The sequence below is a fragment of the Oreochromis aureus genome, linkage group 19 (genome assembly GCF_013358895.1).
Source record: "Oreochromis aureus strain Israel breed Guangdong linkage group 19, ZZ_aureus, whole genome shotgun sequence".
In the NCBI taxonomy this organism is placed as follows: domain Eukaryota; kingdom Metazoa; phylum Chordata; class Actinopteri; order Cichliformes; family Cichlidae; genus Oreochromis; species Oreochromis aureus.
In genome coordinates this window covers 716,638-739,949 of record NC_052960.1, presented here as the reverse complement: position 1 = coordinate 739,949, position 23,312 = coordinate 716,638, and the positions used below count along the sequence as shown (strand labels likewise).

At 48.4% G+C, this 23,312-nt stretch overlaps 1 protein-coding gene across 3 annotated transcripts in view; it reads left to right on the top strand.

Moving 5' to 3' along the window:
- Positions 1 to 21,322, top strand: part of myt1lb (myelin transcription factor 1-like, b) — a 37,791-nt gene extending 16,469 nt beyond the window's left edge. Inside the window, exons 5-19 of one of the 3 annotated variants that reach the window (XM_039603831.1) lie at positions 160 to 267; positions 1,119 to 1,279; positions 2,146 to 2,432; positions 7,425 to 7,655; positions 9,847 to 9,968; positions 10,397 to 10,459; positions 11,189 to 11,257; positions 11,924 to 11,986; positions 12,064 to 12,147; positions 13,387 to 13,608; positions 14,911 to 15,005; positions 15,332 to 15,435; positions 16,167 to 16,214; positions 16,876 to 16,938; positions 18,802 to 21,322. In XM_039603831.1, coding sequence (XP_039459765.1) covers positions 160 to 267; positions 1,119 to 1,279; positions 2,146 to 2,432; positions 7,425 to 7,655; positions 9,847 to 9,968; positions 10,397 to 10,459; positions 11,189 to 11,257; positions 11,924 to 11,986; positions 12,064 to 12,147; positions 13,387 to 13,608; positions 14,911 to 15,005; positions 15,332 to 15,435; positions 16,167 to 16,214; positions 16,876 to 16,938; positions 18,802 to 18,942 — 1,861 coding nt within the window. In that variant the 3' untranslated portion in view covers positions 18,943 to 21,322. Of the gene's footprint in view, positions 1 to 159; positions 268 to 1,052; positions 1,280 to 2,145; positions 2,433 to 7,424; positions 7,656 to 9,846; positions 9,969 to 10,396; positions 10,460 to 11,188; positions 11,258 to 11,923; positions 11,987 to 12,063; positions 12,148 to 13,386; positions 13,609 to 14,910; positions 15,006 to 15,331; positions 15,436 to 16,166; positions 16,215 to 16,875; positions 16,939 to 18,801 lie in introns of all 3 variants that reach the window. The other 2 variants (XM_039603830.1, XM_039603832.1) reach the window with 2 other exon arrangements.
- The last annotated feature ends 1,990 nt before the right edge of the window (positions 21,323 to 23,312 follow it).

The window sequence follows — 23,312 nt, the reverse complement described above, 5'->3', positions numbered from 1 at the left end:
CAATCGACTGTCTGACAGGCAGATGTGCTCGAGCTGTTTTCAGCCCAGCAGACGCTCTGACAGGCGCTCTAACGAGCCCGACGCTTCGCAGCGTGTGCGTTCGTTGTAACACTTTCACCTATCAAAACGCGTCCTCCACCATTCGCTCTCTCTTTGCAGTCTGTCAGGGTGTCCCATTGCCGCCGCCGAGAAGCTGGCCAAAGCCAAGGAGAAGCACCAGAGCTGCGACGGGCCCAAGTCCAACCAGGCGTCCGACCGAGTCCTAAGGTAGTATTCACTCCACACCCCCAGAATTCAGCACAGTGTGTTGTGAATGCAGTGCAGCGGCAGGCGGGACGTGGCTTTGTTCTGGTTTAAGCAGAATAAAATGCTCGTGTCATGTTGGAACGTTTTGTTCTTTCTTCACGTGCATCCTGTAATTGAGACTTGACGTCTTCCCCTTTTTTGTTTCATGCTCGTGTTCTCCCGTCCCCTGAGAACACATCCAAGAGACCGCATGTTCATCGCTCTGCTCGTCATGGATGCTTTATAACATTTAACAAAATTGGCCTCATTTATCAGAGCGACGGCAGAGCTTTTTGAACGAGTGCCTCTGTGATAGTCATGAAAATGCTGTGATGAAAAAGTCATAAGTAATTGTACGTTTTATATTTATATCTAACTGAACATCAGCAGTTTAAGATCTTGCATTTCATTTCTTCTCGGTCTCCGATTGAGGCCATAAACGCATATCAGATGATGAAAGCATATCAGAAGTATGCAAGAGTAATAAAAGCGTAAATTTAATTTAGCTGTTTTTATTGTCTACGCTTGAAAAATACTTATAGCAGGATTATGTTTTTGAGGGAAGAGCAGAAACATCCATGCTGTGGCACATAAAAGGGACACGTCTCCATCATCCAGCCCCACCCTCCACCCTCTAACCCTCCGGTATTCCCATCTTTCCCTCAGTCTGCCCATTTTTAGCCGAACCCCAAGTTTCCTCTCCTCCCCCCGTGGGCAATGTTGAATGCCTCGGTCCAACTTCCACCCCCTCGTCATTTATTTTCCAGGCCAATGTGCTTTGTCAAACAACTGGACTATCCACAGTATGGTTACAAGAACAATGTTTCCACCAGCACGCCCCGCTCCAACCTGGCCAAGGAGCTGGAGAAGTACTCCAAGACCAGCTTTGACTACAGCGCCTTCGACGGCGGCAACAACCACCACGTGTACGGGAAACGGGCCATCGCTCCCAAAGTGCACGGGCAGAGGGACACGTCGCCCAAAGGCTACGACGGTACGACAAACTTGAGTTGTTCGTGTGACGGGTTTTCTAATGCGCCGATGTTCCTTAGAGAGAGAAATCGGGACCATTTTAAAGATAATGAGTAAAGACGTATTTTAAAAGTCACTGAAATGAGTTTAGAAAGAGAAAAAGAATAAAAATAGACAGCAATTCATTTTCTTTCATCTGGTTCAGTTTGTTAGTAAAAACACTCAAAACCAGTAAAAACTGCACGTTTGTAAATAATACACAGTCCTTACTGTTACAATGTAAGAACCCTGTGAGACTCAGTGTAGCCCCGCCCTGAAGCTTCTCCTGCTTCCTGCTCAGACTCTAGCAGCAGAATGACCTTCATGTTTTATTCAGACCTCAGAGCAGCAACCGAGACACAAACTCATCAGCAACAGTTCACCGAGCTCAGAGGTCAGCTGACCTGGAGGCTCCAATCAGGCTTCAGAGCTAATATCCTGCCCCCTGCTGGTAATTAGCAAGAATGCAGCACATGGGAAAATTTGCCAAAGTGAAGATTAGTGAAATAAAAATCTGTAATTTTAAGCATTCAGCAAAGTTTCACTTTATATTTTTGAGAAATTCTGAAATCTGAACGCTGGTGAAACCTTCAGAGCGATGAACTCTGACATGCACAAACTTCTCAGTAACTTCTCTGCTCTGCTGAGCAAGAAACTGTAAGATGAGAAACAGTGAAACCTGCGAGTTTGTGCCACATCTGCAGCATCTGCATGGAGCACATCTAACCCAGGTTTTGGGCTTTGACTCGCTGTTTCAGGACTGACGTGTGAATCTGACACTTTTGTTTGTATTTCTGGAAAAACCTCTGCTGCTTCTTCTCATGTTGAATTTCTCGTATGCATCCACAGCCAAACGTTACTGCAAGAACTCCAGCTCGGCCAGCAGCACCACCAGCACCTACGCCCCCAGCAGCAGCGGCAGCAGCCTGAGCTGTGGCGGCGGTGGCGGCGGAGGGGGCGCGGGAGGCGGTGGTGGGGGCAGCAGCGCCAGCAGCACCTGCAGCAAGAGCAGCTTCGACTACAGCCACGACATGGAGGCCGCCCACATGGCCGCCACCGCCATCCTCAACCTGTCCACCCGCTGCCGGGAGATGCCCCATGACATGGCGGGGAAGCCGCAGGACCTGTGCTCGCAGGTAGGGCGCCGCCACGATGTCCTTTAAATGCACCTGTTGTAAAGTAAGGTCAGCAGTCTTACTCAGGCGTCCGCCCTCTGATCGCGCCCACTCAAGCCGCGACTTATTTCGCCGTCACGTCAGACGAAGGTAGGAAGTCAGACACAGGAACAGCTTAGAGAATCAGCTCAATTTTCAAAATAAAAGATCCCTAAGCGCTGCTCCTAAAATGCTTGCGGAGTGATGTGACCTTAACTCCTGCGACAGCTCAAGACCGACGTGCACCCGCGGGGTTACACAGGCGCAGCACCGATCCACCGCAAGATTATCTCTGTGCGTCCGTCATTGTACCAACGCTGACAAAGAGCACGCACACACACACACACACACACACACATACACAGATCCAGCCTGTGTCTCACACTCACAGCTCAGCGGGCAGTTTTTTATTTTCCGTCTGGGGATCAGATAGGAGCAGGACGAGGCCCCGTTTGACACGGTGTGAGTCCAGTGTGTCATTTCTGAGGAGATAAGGTGACGGTGTTCCTGTATTATCTGTGCCCGGACGCTGAGCCAGAAAATGGAGGCCGGAGACGAAGCGCACAGCGGCAGGCTAATGCTGGCTTAATGCTAATGTTGACAGCAGAGAGCACGGCGGAGAACGAGGGCGACAGAAGTGAGAATAAAGGAAAGGTGGCAGATTTGTAAATGTCACAGAGGAGAGGAGGAGAGGAGAGGAGGTGTATCGCTCAGGACTCGTGGTGTGGACGGTTTCTTTATGAAGCTTTGCACAAACACACCTCCCTGCTTCTCAGTCGGTCCCTCCACCTGCTCCTCCTCCTCCTCCTCCTCCTCAGCCTGCTGGTTGAAGGATCGGTCTGTACGATGTCGTACAGCACTGACTGTCCACTGAGGTCCAGTCTGACCGAACCGCCTCCACACTGTGAGTTCAGCCAAGTTCACCTCCTTTCCACCAACGCGGTGCAGAGCCGGAGCTTTTGGCCCCTTTTACAGCTCATTATTACACAAGCTGAGGTTTTACAAAAGGTCACTGCTAACCATTTATGCAGGTCACAGGGCAGTGCTGTAAACAGAGATACCTGGACCTCCCTCCGAGCAGCCACCTCCTCCAGCTCCTCGGAGGCATGCCCATGTCCTGGGTCTGCTTTGCCAGTCCAACATGCCGACACACCTCACATAGAAGCCACCCCGGAGGTTTCCTGGTGAGATGAACCACCTCGGCCGACTGTTTTCTACTCCGAGTTCCTCCTGAGTGACCCTGCTGCTTCTGTCCTCCATCTACCACATGGCTGTGGGAACATAAGTGTACCAAGAAATCTTCACCACAACAGACCAGTACAGCGCTCCTCTCTCCCAACTTATTAATAAGAACCAAAGAAGTTGAATTCCTTTATTTGGGGCACCAACTCCTCCCCAACCCAGAGAGGGCGGTCCTCTCTTTCCTGGTTGAACAGCAATCTTGAACTTGGAGATCTGCATCTGCGTATCACTCTCTCGTGGTAGCACCTCCCACCTTCGCCTCAGCCACGTGCTGCTGGGTCTGTTCCCGGTTCTTTATCACTGTGCCAGCTCTTTGGCTCAGGCAGAAGTCTTCCTCAGGTGGCAAAGCTTGCTTGTGCATGTATGCATGTAGAAGGATGTGGACCAGAATCGTGTTGTCATGCTGACTGAGATTGCATCGATTACACTTCTGCTTCTATTCTGTCATCTTCCTGCTCTTTCTGTGGTTGACACGACAGCTCTGTGGGCCAAAGACTCAGGCTGCAGACTTCCTTTTGGCTCTCTGTGATGTCATAGAGATCTGCTATTCAGATCTGTTTACGAGGGGCAGCCAATCAGAGGAGCGTTGAAATGAGCTGGAAACGCGTCACGTTATTATTGTACGTAATAATCATTGTTTGGCCTTCACAGAGGTCTGAGAGGACTGAGAGCAGGACCAAGATCAGGACTCAGAGCAGGACTGAGAGCAGGACTGAGAGCAGGACCAAGATCAGGACTCAGAGCAGGACCGAGATCAGGACTCAGAGCAGGACCAAGATCAGGACTCAGAGCAGGACTGAGAGCAGGACTGAGAGCAGGACCAAGATCAGGACCGAGAGCAGGACTCAGAGCAGGACCGAGATCAGGACTCAGAGCAGGACTCAGATCAGGACTCAGAGCAGGACTCAGAGCAGGACCAAGATCAGGACTCAGAGCAGGACCAAGATCAGGACTCAGAGCAGGACCAAGATCAGGACTCAGAGCAGGACTCAGAGCAGGACTCAGAGCAGGACCAAGATCAGGACTCAAAGCAGGACCAAGATCAGGACCAAGATCAGGACTCAGAGCAGGACTCAGCGGAGGACCGAGATCAGGACTCAGAGCAGGACTCAGAGCAGGACTCAGAGCAGGACCGAGATCAGGACTCAGAGCAGGACTCAGAGCAGGACTCAGCGGAGGACCAAGATCAGGACTCAGAGCAGGACTCAGAGCAGGACCAAGATCAGGACTCAGAGCAGGACTCAGAGCAGGACCAAGATCAGGACTCAGAGCAGGACTCAGAGCAGGACCAAGATCAGGACTCAGAGCAGGACTCAGAGCAGGACCAAGATCAGGACTCAAAGCAGGACCAAGATCAGGACCAAGATCAGGACTCAGAGCAGGACTCAGAGCAGGACCGAGATCAGGACTCAGAGCAGGACTCAGCGGAGGACCGAGATCAGGAGTCACGGCGACGAGATTCATTTTTCCTGAGCAGCAAAAAGCAGTCACAGCAACCAGAGAGCAGAGCGAGCAGCGAGGCTGGTTTTATTTTAAGAACTGGAATTAGAGGGTGGAAATAATGTGGCCAGAACTATTGAGCGACCTGGCCCCTTTACACCCAGCAATGCCATGGCAACGGAGGTCAGGGGTCACCGCAGGGGGTTGGGCGGATCAGGAAGGCGGCCCTCTCTACATCTCATCCTCGTTAACTCGATATGAAGGGGTGGGTCACGTTAATTGGGCAGTGACACACAGTACAACAGCTGACAAGGAGAGGGCGATGTGCTGAGCATGCTCACAAGGGCGACAAGTCAGCGGCACGCACGGAGAGCCACGTGCCGCCGCGGCCGTGCCTCAGACTCTTTGTTTATCACTGTGCTCTGTTTGTAACCACAGCAGCACAAAGGTGCAACCAGTAAAACCAGTAAAACCAACTTTCACTCTCACTTACAATCCACAAGACTTTCATCCAGGACACTGGGGCTCTGCTCAGTGAGGTTTGCACAAGATCCTGTTCTAGTTTCAAAATTCTTTGTCCCGGGCTGCTCCGTATTCTGGGATTACAGCAAAGATGGGAGAAGCAGCCTGATGGGTGATGACGTTTAGTTAAGCCTCGGACATGAGCGAGTTTGTGTGGAGCCCCCTGTGGCGGGCGGAGGAGACTGCAGCTGTAGGGCTGGATAAAACCTGCACAGAGCCTACGTCTGTTTTATCTGACATGTTTTACTGCCAACAAAACACAAAATAGAATTCATGAAACAGACTGAGTCAGTCAGGGAAGCTGGGATGTGGTGTGTGTATAATCCAGAGGACTGTAATCCCAGAGAACAGGGTTCAGGTTCCCTGTGGGGACTGTGTTCGTTCCCTTGCTGGATTATTCTCGTTGTACTTGTTTTTCCTGTTTGTGTAACAGACACAGTGCTGTGGAAAAGTCTTTGCCCCTTTCATGATTTCTTAGTGTTTTGCATATTTGTTTCAGAACCAACTTTGATATCAGACAAAGATAACCTGAGTAAATACGGGGATGATTTAGAGCACCAGACTTTATAAATGATGAATAAACTGTAAACACGTCTTTACTGAGTTGAGCTCCACACCAGCCTGATCGCTGTGAGACGAAGTGAAGCAGGCTGGAGATCAGGTCATGTCCTGAATTCAACAAGGATCCAAAACACGCGGCATGACCTCAAACACGGCGTCTGTTTCTGCATCATTTCCTCGGGTTATCTTTGGAAGCTGATAAATCTGCAGAAACTAAGAAATCATATTTTCCACACGACCCACAGAGACAAACGTGAGCTGCACAGACGCGTCCTGCAGGGAGAAGCCAGGCTTGTATTTCAGCTGTTTGGGGATTTTTAGGAGACGGAACTCGTGCATGATTTACTTTTTATTGTTCCTCGTGTGATGTTTTCCTCCTCGGATAGACGACCCTGCAGCCGGGAAGTTTGTTGGCTCCTTTTGGCTGGAGCCTCGGTTGTTGCAGTTTTCAGGTCCCGAATCTCTCCGCCCGTGTGTTTGAGTGAGCGTGCGTCAGGCTTAAGACACCAGGGGAATCCGCCCCCGAGGGACGCCGTCGGCCGGGATCAGCGTTGACGCGGGCTCTCCTGCTCGAGCGAGGCAGCAAAGAGACTGAGGAGCAAAGGGGGGGGGGTGCTGTTTGTGAGGGTTTCCAATACGACGCCGTGGAGAGAAACGTGCACGATTTGGGATGCGGCCCGCTTCATTCCAGTCCAGTTCTGTCTCTATTTTTGGGCGTCATTTCAGCCGCCGCTGCTCATCACTCCTCCCTAACCCTCAGCCTCTGCTCCCCCCGCCATGTCTGCTCACATTAGACTCACACCGACACACAAACGCACACAAACACACACTGCAGAGTGCTGGGATGGAAGGAAAGAGAGACGGAGACAGAAAGGAAGAGGAGGGTTCGCATAGGGATGCGCTGACGACCTCTTCGTCTTTTTGACCCTCTCCTGAATCTGTTACTGTGCTCTGCTAATGTTTCTTCCTACGCAGACTTGGGCAAAAACACCAAACAGAACTGGAGCGTTGTTTCAGATGTTTGAGCTGCAGCTGCAAACTTTTCTTCCTCCTCAGTGTTTTGCCCATCTCTGACCGTAGAGCCTGAAAATGTTTGACTGCTGTTAATCAGACGCTCTCTCTCTCTCTTTTATCCCTTTCTCTCCATCCCCGCCTCCTCATCCTCCCGACTTTAAACGCACGCGCACGCCGACCCCACGCACCCTCCAGAGTCCCGGTCTAGATGTCGATGAGAACGGTACGTTGGACCTGAGCGTGAGCAAGCGTCTTTGCAGCGGCGGCGCAGGCGACTCGGTGCTAACGCCCCTTGAGCCCATGTCCCCCCAGAGGCAGGCCGCCCTGCTGGGCTCCCGCTGCTACGGCATGGGGGGCGCGGCAGACTGCTGGGACCTGCCCGTAGACTACACCAAGATCAAACACATAGACGAGGACGAGAAAGAGGTAAAGGGGTCACGGCCTAAAGGTCGCCGAGATCACGTCTGTCTCCATCTTTGAATGTTCGTGACAGATGAGTGACGCGCAGGAGGGTGAGGGAGGGGAGCGGCGGACCACAGGCGGCCGTGACACTGCTGGTGATAATTGCAAAGCAGGAGTGTGTCTCTGGAAGCTGATAGACCATACAGTTGGCATGCGTCACTTATGCTGTCTGCTCAGCGAGGCTCAGCCCAAATTATCTCCCTCCAAGCCATTGATTCAACACTCTGTCTCCAAGTCAAACATTTGCACTGCCGTCTGATCGTCTTCGAGGTTTCTTACCTCGCCGTCTGACTCGCTGTTATATTTGGAATCATTAGAAAGTCATATGAGGGGGATTTTTGAGGGAAACCTAATGAATCTGCATGTTAATTGATGTCAGCGCCGCCGTGCGCGGAGTTACCGTCTCTGTTTGCGTCGTGCTCGCTGCATGCTGGCTTTCTGTTTTTACATTTTGCTCCTCTCCAAAAATGAATTATGCAAAGTAGCACCTTGGGAGGGAATCGGAATAGCTCATCTCATCAAAGAACTGCAGGAAATCAATGCACCACTGCTGCGACGGGCGCATGCATGTACAGTACATGTGCCTCTTTTGCTGTGTGTGAATATTCATAAGAGTGTGTGTGTGTGTGTCTCTTTGGGAGTGTGTAGATGCTAGCCTACTTTCTGCATCTCCGAGTATGCCTGCGTCGTTCCCCCGCCTGGCCGCCTCGCAGCCTGCGCTCCCTTTAATTGGCGAAACTGGCTGGCCCGACCCAGCGTCGTGCACCCCGAGACAGCTTGAGTGCTGGATAATTTGGGCTGTATCTGGACCTGTCTCTTTATGGGCATTACTGTACATACACTGCAAGCACTGAGGGAAGGAAAAGAGGATTTGCATCCACGGCCGTCAAGCCCCGGCCGCAAGCACTGCAGACAAAGGCCCACAGAACACAGGCGGCGGCGCTCTGGCGCTTCACCGCAGTGCCATCTAGTGGCCGAAAGCTGCATCGCGTGGGGGCCAACTCCCCGAGTGTTCTCACCATGAATGTGTGCAAAGGCACGAGGGAGGCAGCGCTTCCTCTCAGGGCTTACTTCCTGTCAGACTCACAGTGATGATTGTTTGAACCACACGTGACCACATCAAGCTCGTCCTTCACTCACTTTGGTTTATTGTGTTTTATCAGACGTCTCCTACATTTTAAGATTTCACGCGCGCTGAGAGACGATTATGAATTTATGAGAGGAGAGACGCTCGCGAGAACGCTCCCTCAGACAAACGTGTGCGGCTGCTTCAAAATGAATTCATATATTTGAAACTGCTCATGAGAAACTCAGAGAAAGTATGGAAGATCGAAATTGCCAAAACAAAGGAATAAAAAGACTTTTACATGCATAAAAAACGATCCAAAATAAATACAGGAATTATATAATTTATAAATATGTAATTTATTGATATCTGTGTTTTTATTTGCTTCTCTAATTGTTTCCAGTTTATTTTCCAAGCACACAAAAAATTATACAAAGAATTTTGGCAGTTTGTGCCTCGAGGCTACGGAGGACAGGAATGGCCAAAATGAAAGAAATGCAATAAATATATTCATAATGTCAGTGAATATTTTATAAAATGTGAAAATCATTACCTTCGTTTTAATGTTCCTGTTTATTTAAAAGCACATGCATAAAGAAATGTAACAGGAAATAAATCCATAACTAAATATAGATCATTAAAAACAGCATAGATACAAATAACAATGAAACATCATTAACTCTATTTAAATTATTTCATAATTATTGTACTTGTTTATTTACTTTATTTCTTATATTTAATTTCTTTTATGTGGCTTTAAATTATTTGTTTTGTCATGTTTCAAAATGTATTTATTCCCTTATGGAGCGTTCTACACAGACGTATTTAATGTTTTGGCTGCTGGATAAATGAAGTTTATCTAAAAATGTCTCGCACATTTATTATCGGAGCCGTTTAATTATTTCTGTATCTGTTTAAATTTCCGTACAGAAGTTTGTTCCATCATATTTGGAAATGTGCAGCTGGAAAATATGTCCATGTGATTTGAGGTGAACTGTTCCTTTAATGGAAAGATTGGATTTATTAAAAAACCTTTTTTCCTCTTCCTCTTCCCCCCGTGTCTTCCTGGTCCACGCCCTCGTCCCACAGCCGGACGACCTCGACCCCTTCCACGACCTCCTGGACGACCGCTCCTACACCACAGACGTCAACATGCCGAGCCCCAAGCCCAAATACCTCCAGTGCAAGGAGACGAAGAAGGACCTGATAACGTAAGCGCCCTCCTCCTCTTCCTCCTCCTCCCACCTGACCCCACCTGCCTCTCCCCACTCATGCTCTGCTTCCCCTCCACCTTGTTTCTTCCTCCATCCTCCTCTCGGCCTACCACCTCCCTCCCCTCCCTCCCGTCCGGCGCTGCTGGCAGTGGCTTTGCTCTATGACTTTTATTTCCCAGCGTTATCCGTGTGTCCACGCTGATCTCAGACCTGGTAAATCCTGCGCTGCGGTAGACGCTTTATGGACGCGGCAGCTGTCAGTGTGGAGATGTCAGGAGTATGAAGCAGAGACAGTGAAGCTAAACTGGAAACAATGAAAACCGAACACACCAGAAACGACCCCCCTCCCCCGCTTTTTCTCTAATTTTCACTTTTCCTTCTCCTTCCCTTTGGGCTTATAAATCTGTCTATTTTTCCGGTGGCAGATGTCCCACACCGGGGTGTGATGGAAGTGGTCACTTGACGAGCAATTTCGCCTCACATCGAAGGTGTGACTTCCTTTTCTCCTGGTGGATTCTAAGTCTATTTCTCTTTATTGTTTTCAGCTTACCTCGACTATGCTGTCAGGCACCTGTAGGCTCTCTCTCTCCCTCTCTCTCTCTTATCTGTTAGCCCTTTGACTATTTGACCGGTCACGCTGAAGCGGGGCTGAAATACAGGAATAAGAAGAGACTAGAAATTAATTAAAGATCGGCTACATGCTCATTTTCCTAAGCTAAACCCCGGATGAAGCCATCCCTCGATGGGCCGTGCGTAAAGCCGTCTAAGCTGGTGTTATTCGGTCCTCCAGGCCTTTCCCGCAGCGCGATGCAGACTAAGCATTTAGCATTCAGAGACGGCAGGTGGAAGCAGAAATGCTGAGTGTGGGACGAGTGTTCACGGAGCGAGCGAAGCCTCACACTTTTGGATTCCCCCCATCGAAACTCACGATCCCGGCAAAGTTTCCGGAAACGCTCTTCAGCCCCGTTTGAGCCGAGCGCTGCACCCAACCTTTGGCCACGGGCGCAAATACTCAGAGGGTTAACGTTAAAGCTCAGCTCCCTGCACGTGCATCATGGCTTTATTACATTTCCTGGTTGATATCTTGTGTTTTCTGTGCATGCTTTGGAGCGGGAGTGTGAGTGCAGGCTGCTTGTGTTGTGTTTCAGTAGTGGGAGTGTTGGAGTTTTCCCTCCCTGATCCTTGTGTGACTAACGCTCCACTGCTGTATTTTCCAGTCTCTCAGGTTGTCCTTTAGCCGACAAAAGCATTCGAAGCATGCTGGCCAACAACGCGCAAGAGCTCAAGTAAGGCGTGACATGATTCACTCACACGTGTTTGATTTGTATGTCGAGCTCACACGAATGTACGCGCTGCTAACGGAGAGGTTTGCAGGCAGGGCCTGAGTGAAAGAGCTGACCTGAAGCGGTCCGAGTGGGAAAGACGTGCATGTGATTTAAATCCAACAGTGATGGAGAAAAGAGTGTGTGAGGCCGTAACGACAGCAGCAGGAACTCGCCGCATGTTTTAGAGATTTTATGACAATAAAAGACGTAAATATTGTTAAAGAAGCCTCAGAATTAAGATCAGTGTGGAACACAGTAACGTCCTCACATCTCTAACCCTCAAGTTTTAAAGTGATGACATTTGTTCCGGACGGTGAGCTGATCAGTGCCGAGTAACATCCCAGAATTTCGCCTAAACTGTAGCTCGGACTTGTTGACAGCTCAGTTACTACGGTAACCTCCCAGCAGCTGTGTTATTGGTCAGATGATGTGATTTAAAAAGCTGAGCACGGCGTTATGAAAGGATGGGGATTGGCTGGCTCTTAGAGCCTCCGGTGGACGTTAGAGGAACTGCAGTTTCTGACACTGATCTTAAGCAGACGTCGCAGCTCGTTCCTTTGAATGAATGTAGCGTGTTACAGCTGAGATGCCATAGGCCCTGAGCCCTTTTTGCGTTTTGTGCCCCAGGTGCCCGACACCAGGGTGCGACGGTTCGGGACATATCACTGGCAACTACGCCTCACACAGAAGGTAAAGCACCGCCGCGCCATGCACGTATTAAACCCGCAGATCGCTCTCCTCTCTGTAACGCTGTCATTTATCTACAGTCTTTCAGGGTGTCCACGTGCCAGGAAAAGTGGGATAAAGATCATCCACAGCAAAGAGAACAAGGAGGACCAGGAGCCTATCAGGTACAGTACAGACACTCATCATCCGTCTTCTGTCTCCCTTAAACCCCGGCGATAACTCCTCCTCCTCCTTCTGAAACCAGCTCTGCCCGCCACATATTTCCCGCGTGACACGTGATGTGATGCAAAGGAGCCGTGCACGGCTGTGCCGCTGCTCGCCTCCTGTAAGCAGGAGTCAGTATGAGCTCTGACAGGACGAATGTCCTCGGAGGGCAAAGTTTGTGCCGGAGTGTGAAGGAGAAACTCGGAGAGCGTGGGGTTGTGTGAGTTCACAGGAGGCTGGGGGAGGTTCTGCAGTCTCCTGCAGACACACACAGGTAGGAAAGACAAAGAGAGCGAGACGGAGGCAGAGAGATTGATTGACTTTAGCCGAATCCCGCGATGTGCTTCTCTGGCCTCGGCTCTGCAGCTGCATTGATTTCTCTGGTGGTGCAGAGCACAAACAATACTCCGACGCTCCTCATTCTGCCGGATTGTGAGGACAGTCGGCTCACGCTGACCGCGTTAGGATGCTCCGCGGTTACACGGGCGCGCCGTAAGAAGAAGACGAGCCACTGCAAACGAGAGCTTCTTCCTGGTTTATGCGCACTTATCAGTGAGGCCCACTGAGACGGCATGATGGGCAGTTTATGTGAGGAATGAATGAAGGGGCGGGGAAACGAGATACACCCCAGATGGGGGAGGTGGGAGGTGGGGAGGGGGTGCTGTAGATCTAATCAGATATTTCTCAGAAGGAAACTAGTAAAGACGCTCAGTTTGAGTTCAGACGGTCCTGCATGTGTGAGAGGACTGTCCCATCACTTCAGGGGAAGCTTTGGGCAGAACAGACAGAAGATGAATGAAATAAATTCCTTTAAGTGGAGAAAGCCGGTGAAGCTCCTCTATCTGTTTTCCATGAGGTTGAACTAAAAGCAGACAGAACTGATACGTCCACGGCTTTAGCCGTAATCCGTTGTGCGTGCTGTGACATTTGGAATAATTTACTGCCTCGATGCATCTGATTAGCGCGGGTGTTGATGCACTGTCACCGCCCCCTCCCCCGTGATACTGCCACTGGGACAGCTTTAAAATAAGATGATCGTATCTTTGTTTAAATCGGAGCAAAAGCAAAGACGCAAAGCAGAAAAATAACATCAGCTGTTCAGCGATTCGCTGCTGAGGAGGCACGAGCTCCGACTCGCAGGTCACAGAGACGAGGTTATCTCCTGTATGATGAAAATGTGATTTTTTTCCCCCGCTCAGGTGTCCGGTCCCGGGATGTGATGGTCAGGGTCACGTGACGGGGAAGTATGCATCCCACAGAAGCGCGTCCGGATGCCCCATCGCAGCCAAGAGGCAAAAGGACGGATACCTGAACGGCATTCAGTTCACGTGGAAGTCCGGGAAGACGGAGGGCATGTCCTGCCCGACGCCAGGCTGCGACGGCTCGGGTCACGTCAGCGGAAGCTTCCTGACGCATCGGAGGTGAGTCAGGGGTGTGTGGGCGGAGCTTTTAGGAGAAGGACGTGCACAAAAGTCCCTACATAAATGGATAAGTAGGCAGACAGGCGGGTCAGGCAGGGCTGCATCCTACAGACAAAACATTAGTAGAACAGAACCAGATGGAGGCTTCAGACGATGGACGAGCTGCACAGTCTGCAGACCGAAAGCCCATCGAGCTGATTCAGGATGAATCGGACAGAAGGGGGACGGCCGAGCAAACTGTGGGGACTTCTGCCACAGACGAACACTGTTTCATCTCCACCGTAGGAAAAACACAACTCGACTGCTGAATGAGTCAAAAACTCGAATGAATTATCAGGGCTGGCAGCGCTCGTGCTTCCATGTGTGCAGAAAGAGCTCGCAGTGAATGAGCAAACGTGTTTCAGGACACAAGCTTGGATGGAGAGCTTTTAGCCTGAGCGTCACACATGGGGGTTACATGTCTGACTGCAGGAGGTTTGTGAGACTTCCTGTAGTCAAAAGTAGACTTCCTGTCTAGGTTCAGCTTTTGCATGGAAACCAAATACAGTTAAATGACATATACAGACAGCGCTGTTAGCTCTATGTGCAAACTCAGCTTCTGTTCGGTATCACTTACAGTAGCTTTGTTTAAAGTGTATTGCACATCACTATATACTGCCCCCTTGTGGACATCTTACAGGCAGTGCAGAAACTGCACGTTGCACATAATGATGCAATGAGAATCCTTCATAGGATACCTACAGGGGGCCGTGTCAGTCAGATGTTTGTAGCTGTGGGTGTTTGGACGGCTCTGCTAACAGGGTTAAGGTTAGCAGCTCACAGATCGACAGCGAGTGTTACTCATCCACTCTGAGGAAGCACCAGTTAAACTGTGTGTGTATTTATTGATTTCTTTTATGTAATTGTGTATTTTACGTATATTATGGTTTTATATCTTTAAAAATATTTAATAATTTTTTATATGTTGTGTTTTTTTTTAACTATGGACGTAAAGTCTGTCAATAAAGACTGATTGATTGATTGATTGATTGACAGTATATTAAATATGTGCCGGGCTTCACATGACAGCACTGTGGGCTGTAAACATGTTTATTTCTGGACTGAGTCGGTGATGGAGCCTCTGCTGGACAGTCCAGGAACTGCAGGCTGCTGCTTGGTTGAAGTTCCTTTAGGAAGAACACACTGGGTCGGGGGGAGGGGGGTTTGTGTTTTCCATCTGTGGAGAGCGTTGGCTCGCTGTGTGTGTCTGTGGCGCCCATCATATACTGAAACAATGCTTCCTGTTCTTGTCGCTGCCTCCAGTCTGTCAGGTTGTCCGCGTGCCACCTCCGCCATGAGGAAAGCCAGGCTCTCCGGAGTGGAAATGCTAACAATAAAGCAGCAGCGTGCCAGCAACGGTAACCGCAACTACCACTCACACACACAATGCAGCCAATCAGGAACACGGCCATGGAGTGATTTACTGAAGAGACTTCCAATTCCACATAATGGACCAATCAGGAGTGTGTGTGTGTGTGTGTGAGCGGGGTGTGAATAATGAGGGGAGCCGAGGAACAGGGCTGGGTTTGCTGTAATGTGTCTGTCAGGTTATTGAGTCTTAATTAGCTTAAACGAGCTGGTGCGGCGTAGGTGGAGGCGGTCGCACGCCGAGCGTCCGGCACAATTTTTAATTACTTCGATACAAAAGGTGCTGGTGTGATTGAGAGTCCCTCCTTGTGTGCAGGGCTGGAGCACGAGGAGGAGATCAAACAGCTGGATGAAGAAATCAAAGACTTAAGTGAATCGAATTCACAAGTGGAAGCAGACATGATCAAACTCAGAACACAGGTGAGTCGCTTCCTGTCTGTACCGGGTGTGATTGTAAAGTTCTGCAGCTCCGCCCCTCAGAGCTCAAAAGCCAAACGTTGTTATGGAGATTATAATGAGGTCACGAGGCGGGGCTAAAAAGGTTCTGGGGAAGTGGATCACCTCCTTGAGCACCTCCTCCTGTAATGCTGCCTCCAACTAAAGGTGTAATCTAATTAGATTTACCTGCAAATACTTACAGGTGGGTACACTAGAATAAGGGGTGGCGATCAGCTTGAAGTGAGGGGAACATGCTGAAGTTTAGTCTCACGTAGCTCCTCCCCCTGCATGTGCAGATATCAGTCAGCAAAAAATGAAATAAACAAAAATAAAGAGAAGCAGAGAGCTCCCTCAGGCTGGACTGTTTAGGCGTCCTCACCAAATCCCGGCTTAACTTACACGCCTGACTAACGTTTAGCCTTCCCTTCAAGCTCGTCTCCTTGTGCGGCTCTGGGCCTCCTACCTGTAGATCCCTTGCTGCACCTCGAGCCTCAAACCTGCAGGAAGTAGCATTAACTTAGCTGTGCACACCTGTGTAAATGGTACTACGCCTCCTGTGGACATTAGAGGAATTGCGGCTTGTTCTTCAGCCCTGGAGGCTGTCGAGGTGGATTTGCAGAACTTTCTGGTCACACCTCGTACGATCCGATCCTGCAGTGGTGCGTAGCTGCCCGTGACGCTGTGCGCTAACTCTGCACCGTCCCTCTCTGCAGATCACAACAATGGAGTCCAACTTGAAGTCCATAGAAGAGGAAAACAAGGTGATTGAACAGCAAAATGAATCTCTCCTGCATGAGCTGGCCAACCTCAGCCAGTCACTGATTAACAGTTTAGCTAATGTCCAGCTCCCTCATATGGTAAGGGCCACCAGGAACGGCAAGCCAGCAAGTTGCAGATTAAAGCTGACCGTAGCATTATCTGTGTATTTAAGCTCAGCCCAATGTGCATGCTGCTTAGCCTGAAGTGTGGGACGCTGCTTGTCTCTCCAAACAGCGAGGGGGAGTGGTAGTTTCTCTCAGCATCTCCATGAACTGAAATATTGAGGTTTTTGTCTTTTATTGTTAGTTTATTTCAGACTGTTTTGGAGGAATCAAAGTACACGTTTATATATACGTTCATCTGTTTGCTTTACATGATTAAAAACGAGTTTTATGGTAATCACGCTGCTCTCTTATCCTTTTATTTAACTAACACGTTTCGCTGACAGAGGAATGAGTGAAACTGGAGCATTTTATAAAATCAACTTTTACATTTTCAAATTTCCTCTGGTGAAAAATGTCCACAGCACTGCAGCAGAATAACCAATGAAGACCAGCTTGTGTTGTTTCTCAGTTAAATACTGCCATCTAGTGTTTGATTGTGAGACTACAGCCTGGTTTCTCAAAGCAATTTAAAAGGAGATTGTCCCTCTTTTCCTTCCAGAAACCACTGACGCACAAAGAGCCGCCTCTGAGGACTAACAGCTGCTTACAGATGCACCAGCAAGTAAGTGAGCAGCGATTCACGTGCTCTGATGCAATCTGCTGGATTCTGCTTCGTGTCTGACGCACTTCTGTTGTTATGGAAGCAAAGAAAGGCAATTAAACACCTTAATGTGACTCTTAATCAGCACTAAATCCTTAATGTTGGCTTCAGAAACATTTGGCTGCCAAGTTTGAACTGGTTGATTCGTCAGATATACGAACTCTAGCTTGGACGTCTTTGTTCTGGGGTGAATGAATCCGGCCTGATCCAATCAGTCAGAGCATCAGAAGGTCAGATGTTCCACCCGTGCAGTGTTCCAGTGTCCGATCGAGATGCGTCGATGCCACCGAACTGTTTTGGGGGAGAAAGTCAATGATGAGTCACAGGTTGTGTCTGTCGGCACAGATTTGACCCCAAACCTGTCAGAATGTTCACCGCGTCTCAAAAGCAGACCTGGAGTTTAGGAAGTCTGTGTGTCTGTCTCTCAGGCATGTGAGCTACAACAATGGACGAGTCTCCCGAAAAGCTTTTTCCATCATGAAAGAAACGCCTGCAGTGCTGAAAGGACTCACAAAGTCTGCTGCTAATCTTTGAGCTGTTCATTTATTAAACCACAGAGCTTTCATTCTCATGTCACAGACTTACAGGAAAAGTGGCTGTGAAGGTGTAGAAGAAGTCCTGCAGAGACAGGTCCCGAGTTTCTCTAGTTTCTCACTGACATGGACTTTGGAGGAACCAGTGTTGGACTCCACCATCATCAACAGCCTGCAGGAGGATTTGGGACCTCTGCGACCTCTCGACCTCAGCATCACCTGATCCTCGTGATGCTGGCGCGAGGAGATGATGTCATTAAAGCATGAGTGCAGACGCTAAACTGGCCGAGAGCTTCACCCAGTGTTGTGTCTTCCAATGCAACAATGACAAGGTTGACGTCTTCATCCTGTCATGCTTTACAAAGAACAGGAAGTTACAGCACTGTGCAAAAGTCTTGGGCCACCACTTACTGTTTATTTTTAACAGTTGTCATTAGCAACAGTTCTCCTGCTTTCTGAAGTGTTTTCTTTGGATTCAGTCAGTCTGCCCAACCATCGTCAGAGGAATGGGTTTTATTCCTTTTTATTTTGTGTTAACTCTGACCTCTGAATCATGAACTTACTAACACTAACCTAACTTTGGCTGTTTGTTACCAGCAGCCTGTCACACACACTTTTGTTCCTGTTTCTTTAGCCGACTCTAAAATAGTATTTTTGTACCAACAAGGTGATTCCCAAAGAGCAGTTAGCTGATGATCCGTCTTTAAGAACGAGGGGAACAAGCAGAAAGCTGACAGAGGGCCTGAGAGATGATCTGGACCTTCAGCTGATCATCTTCTGTTCACTGAAGATGAAGGACGGCTGTCAGGAAGCCGGTCTGAGTGAAGGGAAACGCTGAGGTATGAAAATGACACAAGAACTGGACTGAAGACCAGAACAGGTCTGATGGAGAGCTGGTCCTGGTCCGTATGTACGAGGAGGTCCAGCAGTGAGAGTGTGCAGCCGTCTGTGATGCGTTGAGTGGTTTTGGCCTTTCTTTGCTTCCGTACTTCACGTGTCCGTGTTCCTTCTGTTTGTGTTCGTGTACCAGTGATGCTTTAGCACAGGGGTGGGGAACTCCAGGTCCTGCAGGTTTTAGATGTGTCCTGATTTAAATGACCTCCTCAGCATGTCTTGAAGTTCTCCAGAGGCCTGGTGATGGTGTGCGGACCCAGGGTGAGATCTAAACCCTGCAGGACTCCGGCCCTTGAGGCCTGGAGTTAACAGCGTCTTACTCTAACGTGGAGTTTGTGGTGTTTGATGATTTTTTGCCTCTGACAGTGTCCGTGCGGTGCTTTTTGTTTTCCTGCAGGAGCCAATCAGCGAGCAGAACTTTGACGCCTATGTCACCACTCTGACGGACATGTACACAAACCAGGAGCAGTACCAGAGCCCCGAGAACAAAGCGCTGTTGGAAAACATCAAGCAAGCCGTCCAAGGGATCCAGGTGTAACCAACCAATCAGCAAAGGGAGACTTTTTGTTCCTGCCGCAGGCGTGGGCGGCGAATCGCGTACAGGCAGCGATGGTTTGATCTCCTCGGCCCGGCGCACTAAAGTGTTATATATTCTAAATTCTGTTCTCTGAAAAAATTGCGAGGCTCTAAGCGTAGGAACACCTTTTCGTTCTCTCTTCTCTTTCTGGGTCTCGCTGCGAGGGAGAGCATCCGAACGCAGAATTGGTTTTTGAGGACATTCACATTTTGTACGTTTTCATAAGAGCTCACATAGTGTCATGTATGTTTCTAGCTGCTCATGTATGCACATTTTTAGTGTATATTTCTGAACAGTAAGCTAACGCTAACAGAACGTGAGCTCTTTTTAACGCTTGGCCACGAAGCATTCGAGATGGAAAAAAAAGGTGGACGGTGGAAGCGAAACGCAGCGACGGAGGAGGATTTCTCTCCTCGCGCAGTGGACGATTCTGGACTTTTCGATGTTTTTTTTCCCTCCTTCTTCTTCTTCGTCTTCTTCTTCTTCTTGCGTGTAGATTGTTCCAGAACAAGAACTGGTTTTGCAGATCGCTTTATTTTCTGCCAATGCTCGAGAAAAGTTTGTGCTTTGTTTTAAAGAAAAGACGTGCAGCTGCAGGTGGGGGCATTTTTAAAATCGGTGCTGTAAACGAACCCGGAGAGGAAACTGACCTGATGTTTGTATGAATGTATGTATGAACAGTTCTATGGGAAACATCATTACACGGAAACCCGATGGTGGAAATCCCGTTACCTAGGAGAGCCAATTGAGTCCTAGGGGAACGCGTCATGTTCACATGCTCATCGTTAATTAGTAGAAAAGACCTACAGAGACCTCTCTGCTATCAAATCTGCTCAATTTGGAGACTCGTGCGGGAAACGTCTCTGCAATATCAGAACTATGGTTTCTAGCAGGAAGGCGATGCAATCTGCAAAGGAAAAACGTTGGTTGGGTATATGCAATCTCTTGTTTATAAGCATAGCGGGGTAACAGGAATCTTTTTAATATAGCCTGTAATGTAAAATATTGATTTTTATACAAATCTTTTAATACAAAAAGTCTTTTTAAAAAAGGAGGAGGGAACCTGGACGTCGAGTTTTAGGAGCGGAAGTATATGAGTTCCACTTTTTTTCTGTACGACTTTGCACAGGGACACCTTCGTTTCCATGTTTTGATGTTCTTACAGAAGCTAAAAGCAGTACCCGAGAGCCTGAAGCGAGGGTTTCCGAGGGTTTTGTAAAGAGTATTTATAGAGTATGACAGCGGGACTTACAGGGTCACTGTCCCCACTTATGTGCCAGTAGACTATTTGCACTTGTCCTTGAAGATATTATCCTTACGTACGGCGGCGTGCAATTTCCCAGGTGACCTCTCTGGCACACGATCGGATTTCGTACCACTGAGAGAGGAAGAACAGGGACTTGGTTCGAACCATAGCAGTTAGCTGTAGGCTACTATCGAGTGTAAAAACATTCAGTCATTTTTGCTCTGTTTTAGGAAGATGAAGTTATCCCCCGCAGCACTTTATATCTACTCACTGTACAAAGGGTTAAATAGTCAATCAGTTCGAGGTTTGAAAAAAATAAGCGGAAGCGGCGAAGGCGTGCCGGAGCCCGACCTTCGCGGGGCCACGCCGCTGTGCGCGCCCCTCCCTTCTCCTAGTCGTCCTAGTCGTTAGCGCTCACGTTCAGGATCTGCCTTCTCGAGAGCGAATGCAAACGGTGCTCGTCGTCGTTCACCTGACCGAATCTCATCTATTGTACTTTACCGTCCTCTGTCGGGACTCTGCTTCCCATCATCCATGACTGCGTACGCCTTTTTCCACAGCATCGTGTCTGCAGCTTTTTGCCAATATAGTAACGCTTCAGTAGAGTAATAGCTAGTACCAGTTTTTGAATTAATTCTCATTGCCAGTGAACACGGAGGAGGGACTTTAAAGCACAAAGCGGCTGCTCATCTGACGTTGGGACATAAATAACAAGCCTGAAAAAGAGTATCTGTGACTATCTATAGGGAACGCAAAGAGGTCGTCGCATATTTAGAACCTTTCATAGAAACTATTGTGAATTCATCAGAGTTTATTATTTAGTCGGAGCCAGCTGATTTAGTTGGAGGTTGAGTTCAGTGACCATCAACAAAGACAGGATTTTGTATAAACTATTGTGCTCTCTGTGGAACTGAAGTTTGATTTATTTTTGTACTACACAGCATGGATTTGTTGACATTTTAATTTTGCTATAAATGTGTGAGATCACAAGTTGCTGTGATATTTCATTTATAAATTGTGAACTTTGTACAATTTTTGTCATGCTGGATGTTGACACATCTTAAACTCAGAATAAAGACAAATGTGTTGCCAGAGGCCTGGAAACGAATTCTTTGTGTTCTTCATGTGACGCTGCAGCACTTCAGCGGGTTACAGCTCGCGATGGTCGCCAGGAAATGATGCCTTAAACTTTATGAATGAAGTTGAATCATCTCCTGTGCGATGTTGTTTTTGTTTCTAGACCATATCTGGACACGCTAGCTTCACACGTACCTGCTAGTCAGTGCTCAGTAGCATCCAATTAAAATCCGAGAATGTCACCAAAGCTGAAGCTCAGACCTCATGAATGGTCTGTTAGTACAGTGACCTCACAGCAGCCGTGGTATTGGTCAGATGATGTCATTAAAAATGCGCTGAAAGGCTCCAGCAGCACAAACATGTTCAAGAGCTCCAGTTCAGGGACTCCAGTTAGCTCAGGTGAAACCTAGCAGACAGCTGCTTGTGTCTCTGTCCACCTGTCCGTCAGAAGCCACACCCCTAATAATGCAAAGAGGTGGGTTATAAAAACATTCTCCCCCCGTACAGCTGTTATGAAGGGCGAATTATGTTTGGAGACCAGAGCAGTGTGTTAAAGTTTGAACATGGGAGTCTGTGGGGACCGACTCACTGTCAGCTTCATTGTTCAGGTTTATTTCAGCTGTGTTTCACTGATATAACACCGACTCGTATCAGCTATCATCTCAGAATGCTTTATAATGTAGGACAACCCCAACAATCTGAGCAGCACCTGGCGACAGTGGCACAGAAGAACTCCCTTTTAACAGGAAGTGACTCCCAACAGAAGCAGAGAGGAGAGACATCAGTGACATGCAGCACTGGTGTGTAAACACAGTGAAAGGATGTGAGACAGGTGCATCATGGGAAGTCCCCCAGCAGCCTGAGCCTGTAGCATCGCACCTAGTTCAAACGTGTGTCCAGTACAAACTGGAAGCTGGTTCCACAGAAGAGGGGCCTGAAAACTGAAGGCTCTGCCTCCCATTCTACTTTTAAATACTCTAGGAACAACAAGTAGGCCTGCAGTGTGAGAGTGAAGTGCTCTAATAGGGTGATATGGTACTACAAGGTCATTAAGATAAGGCGACCCCTCCTCTGAGGGGGCAGTCCAACCAGCTAAATCTAGTGTTTACTCTATTATTTTATACTTTATGCTCTACCTCATAAATCTCTCCATAAATTGCAGTTAGTTCAAAACACAGCTGCTCGTTTTGTTTCCAGAATTACATCCACTGAACATATAACAGCTGTTCTTTAACAGCTCTGCTGGCTTCCAGTTCACCTCCGTGTCAGATCCTGCTTCTCACTTTCAAAGCGCTTCATAACCTCGCTCCTCCATATTTATCTGATCTCCATACGTACTCGCGCCCTCCTACACTCAGCTTCCCTTCTGTCTGTTCCACCTGCTCGCCTGACTGTCCTGGGACTCAGAGCCTTTAGCTGTTCTGCCCGAGACTTTGGATGCACTTCCACAGATCTCCGGACCACAAACTCTCTACTTTTAAATCTCGTCTCAAAACCATCTGTTCAGGACTGCATACAGATGATTCTGTCTCAGTCCATTTTTACCTTGCTCAGCTTTGATGCTTTCATGCGTGTTTTTTTTCTTATTTACCTTATGTCTAAATTTTATTTAGGTTTTATTATATTGTGCTGTTGCTACTGTTCTGTGCTATTGTAAGGTGACCTTGAGGGTCTCAAAGGTGCCTATAAATAAAATGGATTATTATTATCATTATTTAGCATAAATAACCAGAACGTTTATCTCTGAATTTTAACATTTGTTTAGTAATATGTATGTTTGTTTTTGGACAGTCCTTGTTTTACTACACTGTAATGTGTAAATATTGCACTGATTTATTGTTAAATTTCAGCTCCTGGCCACACCCACCTGTCTGGGGTGTACCTCACCTGTTGCCCTGTGATAGCTAAGGTAGGCGCCCATGACCCTGAGCTGGAGCAGAAGAAGTGATGGATGGATGATATCCATACCATGGGTTACTTTACGACTTTGAATCCATAGTTTGAGACA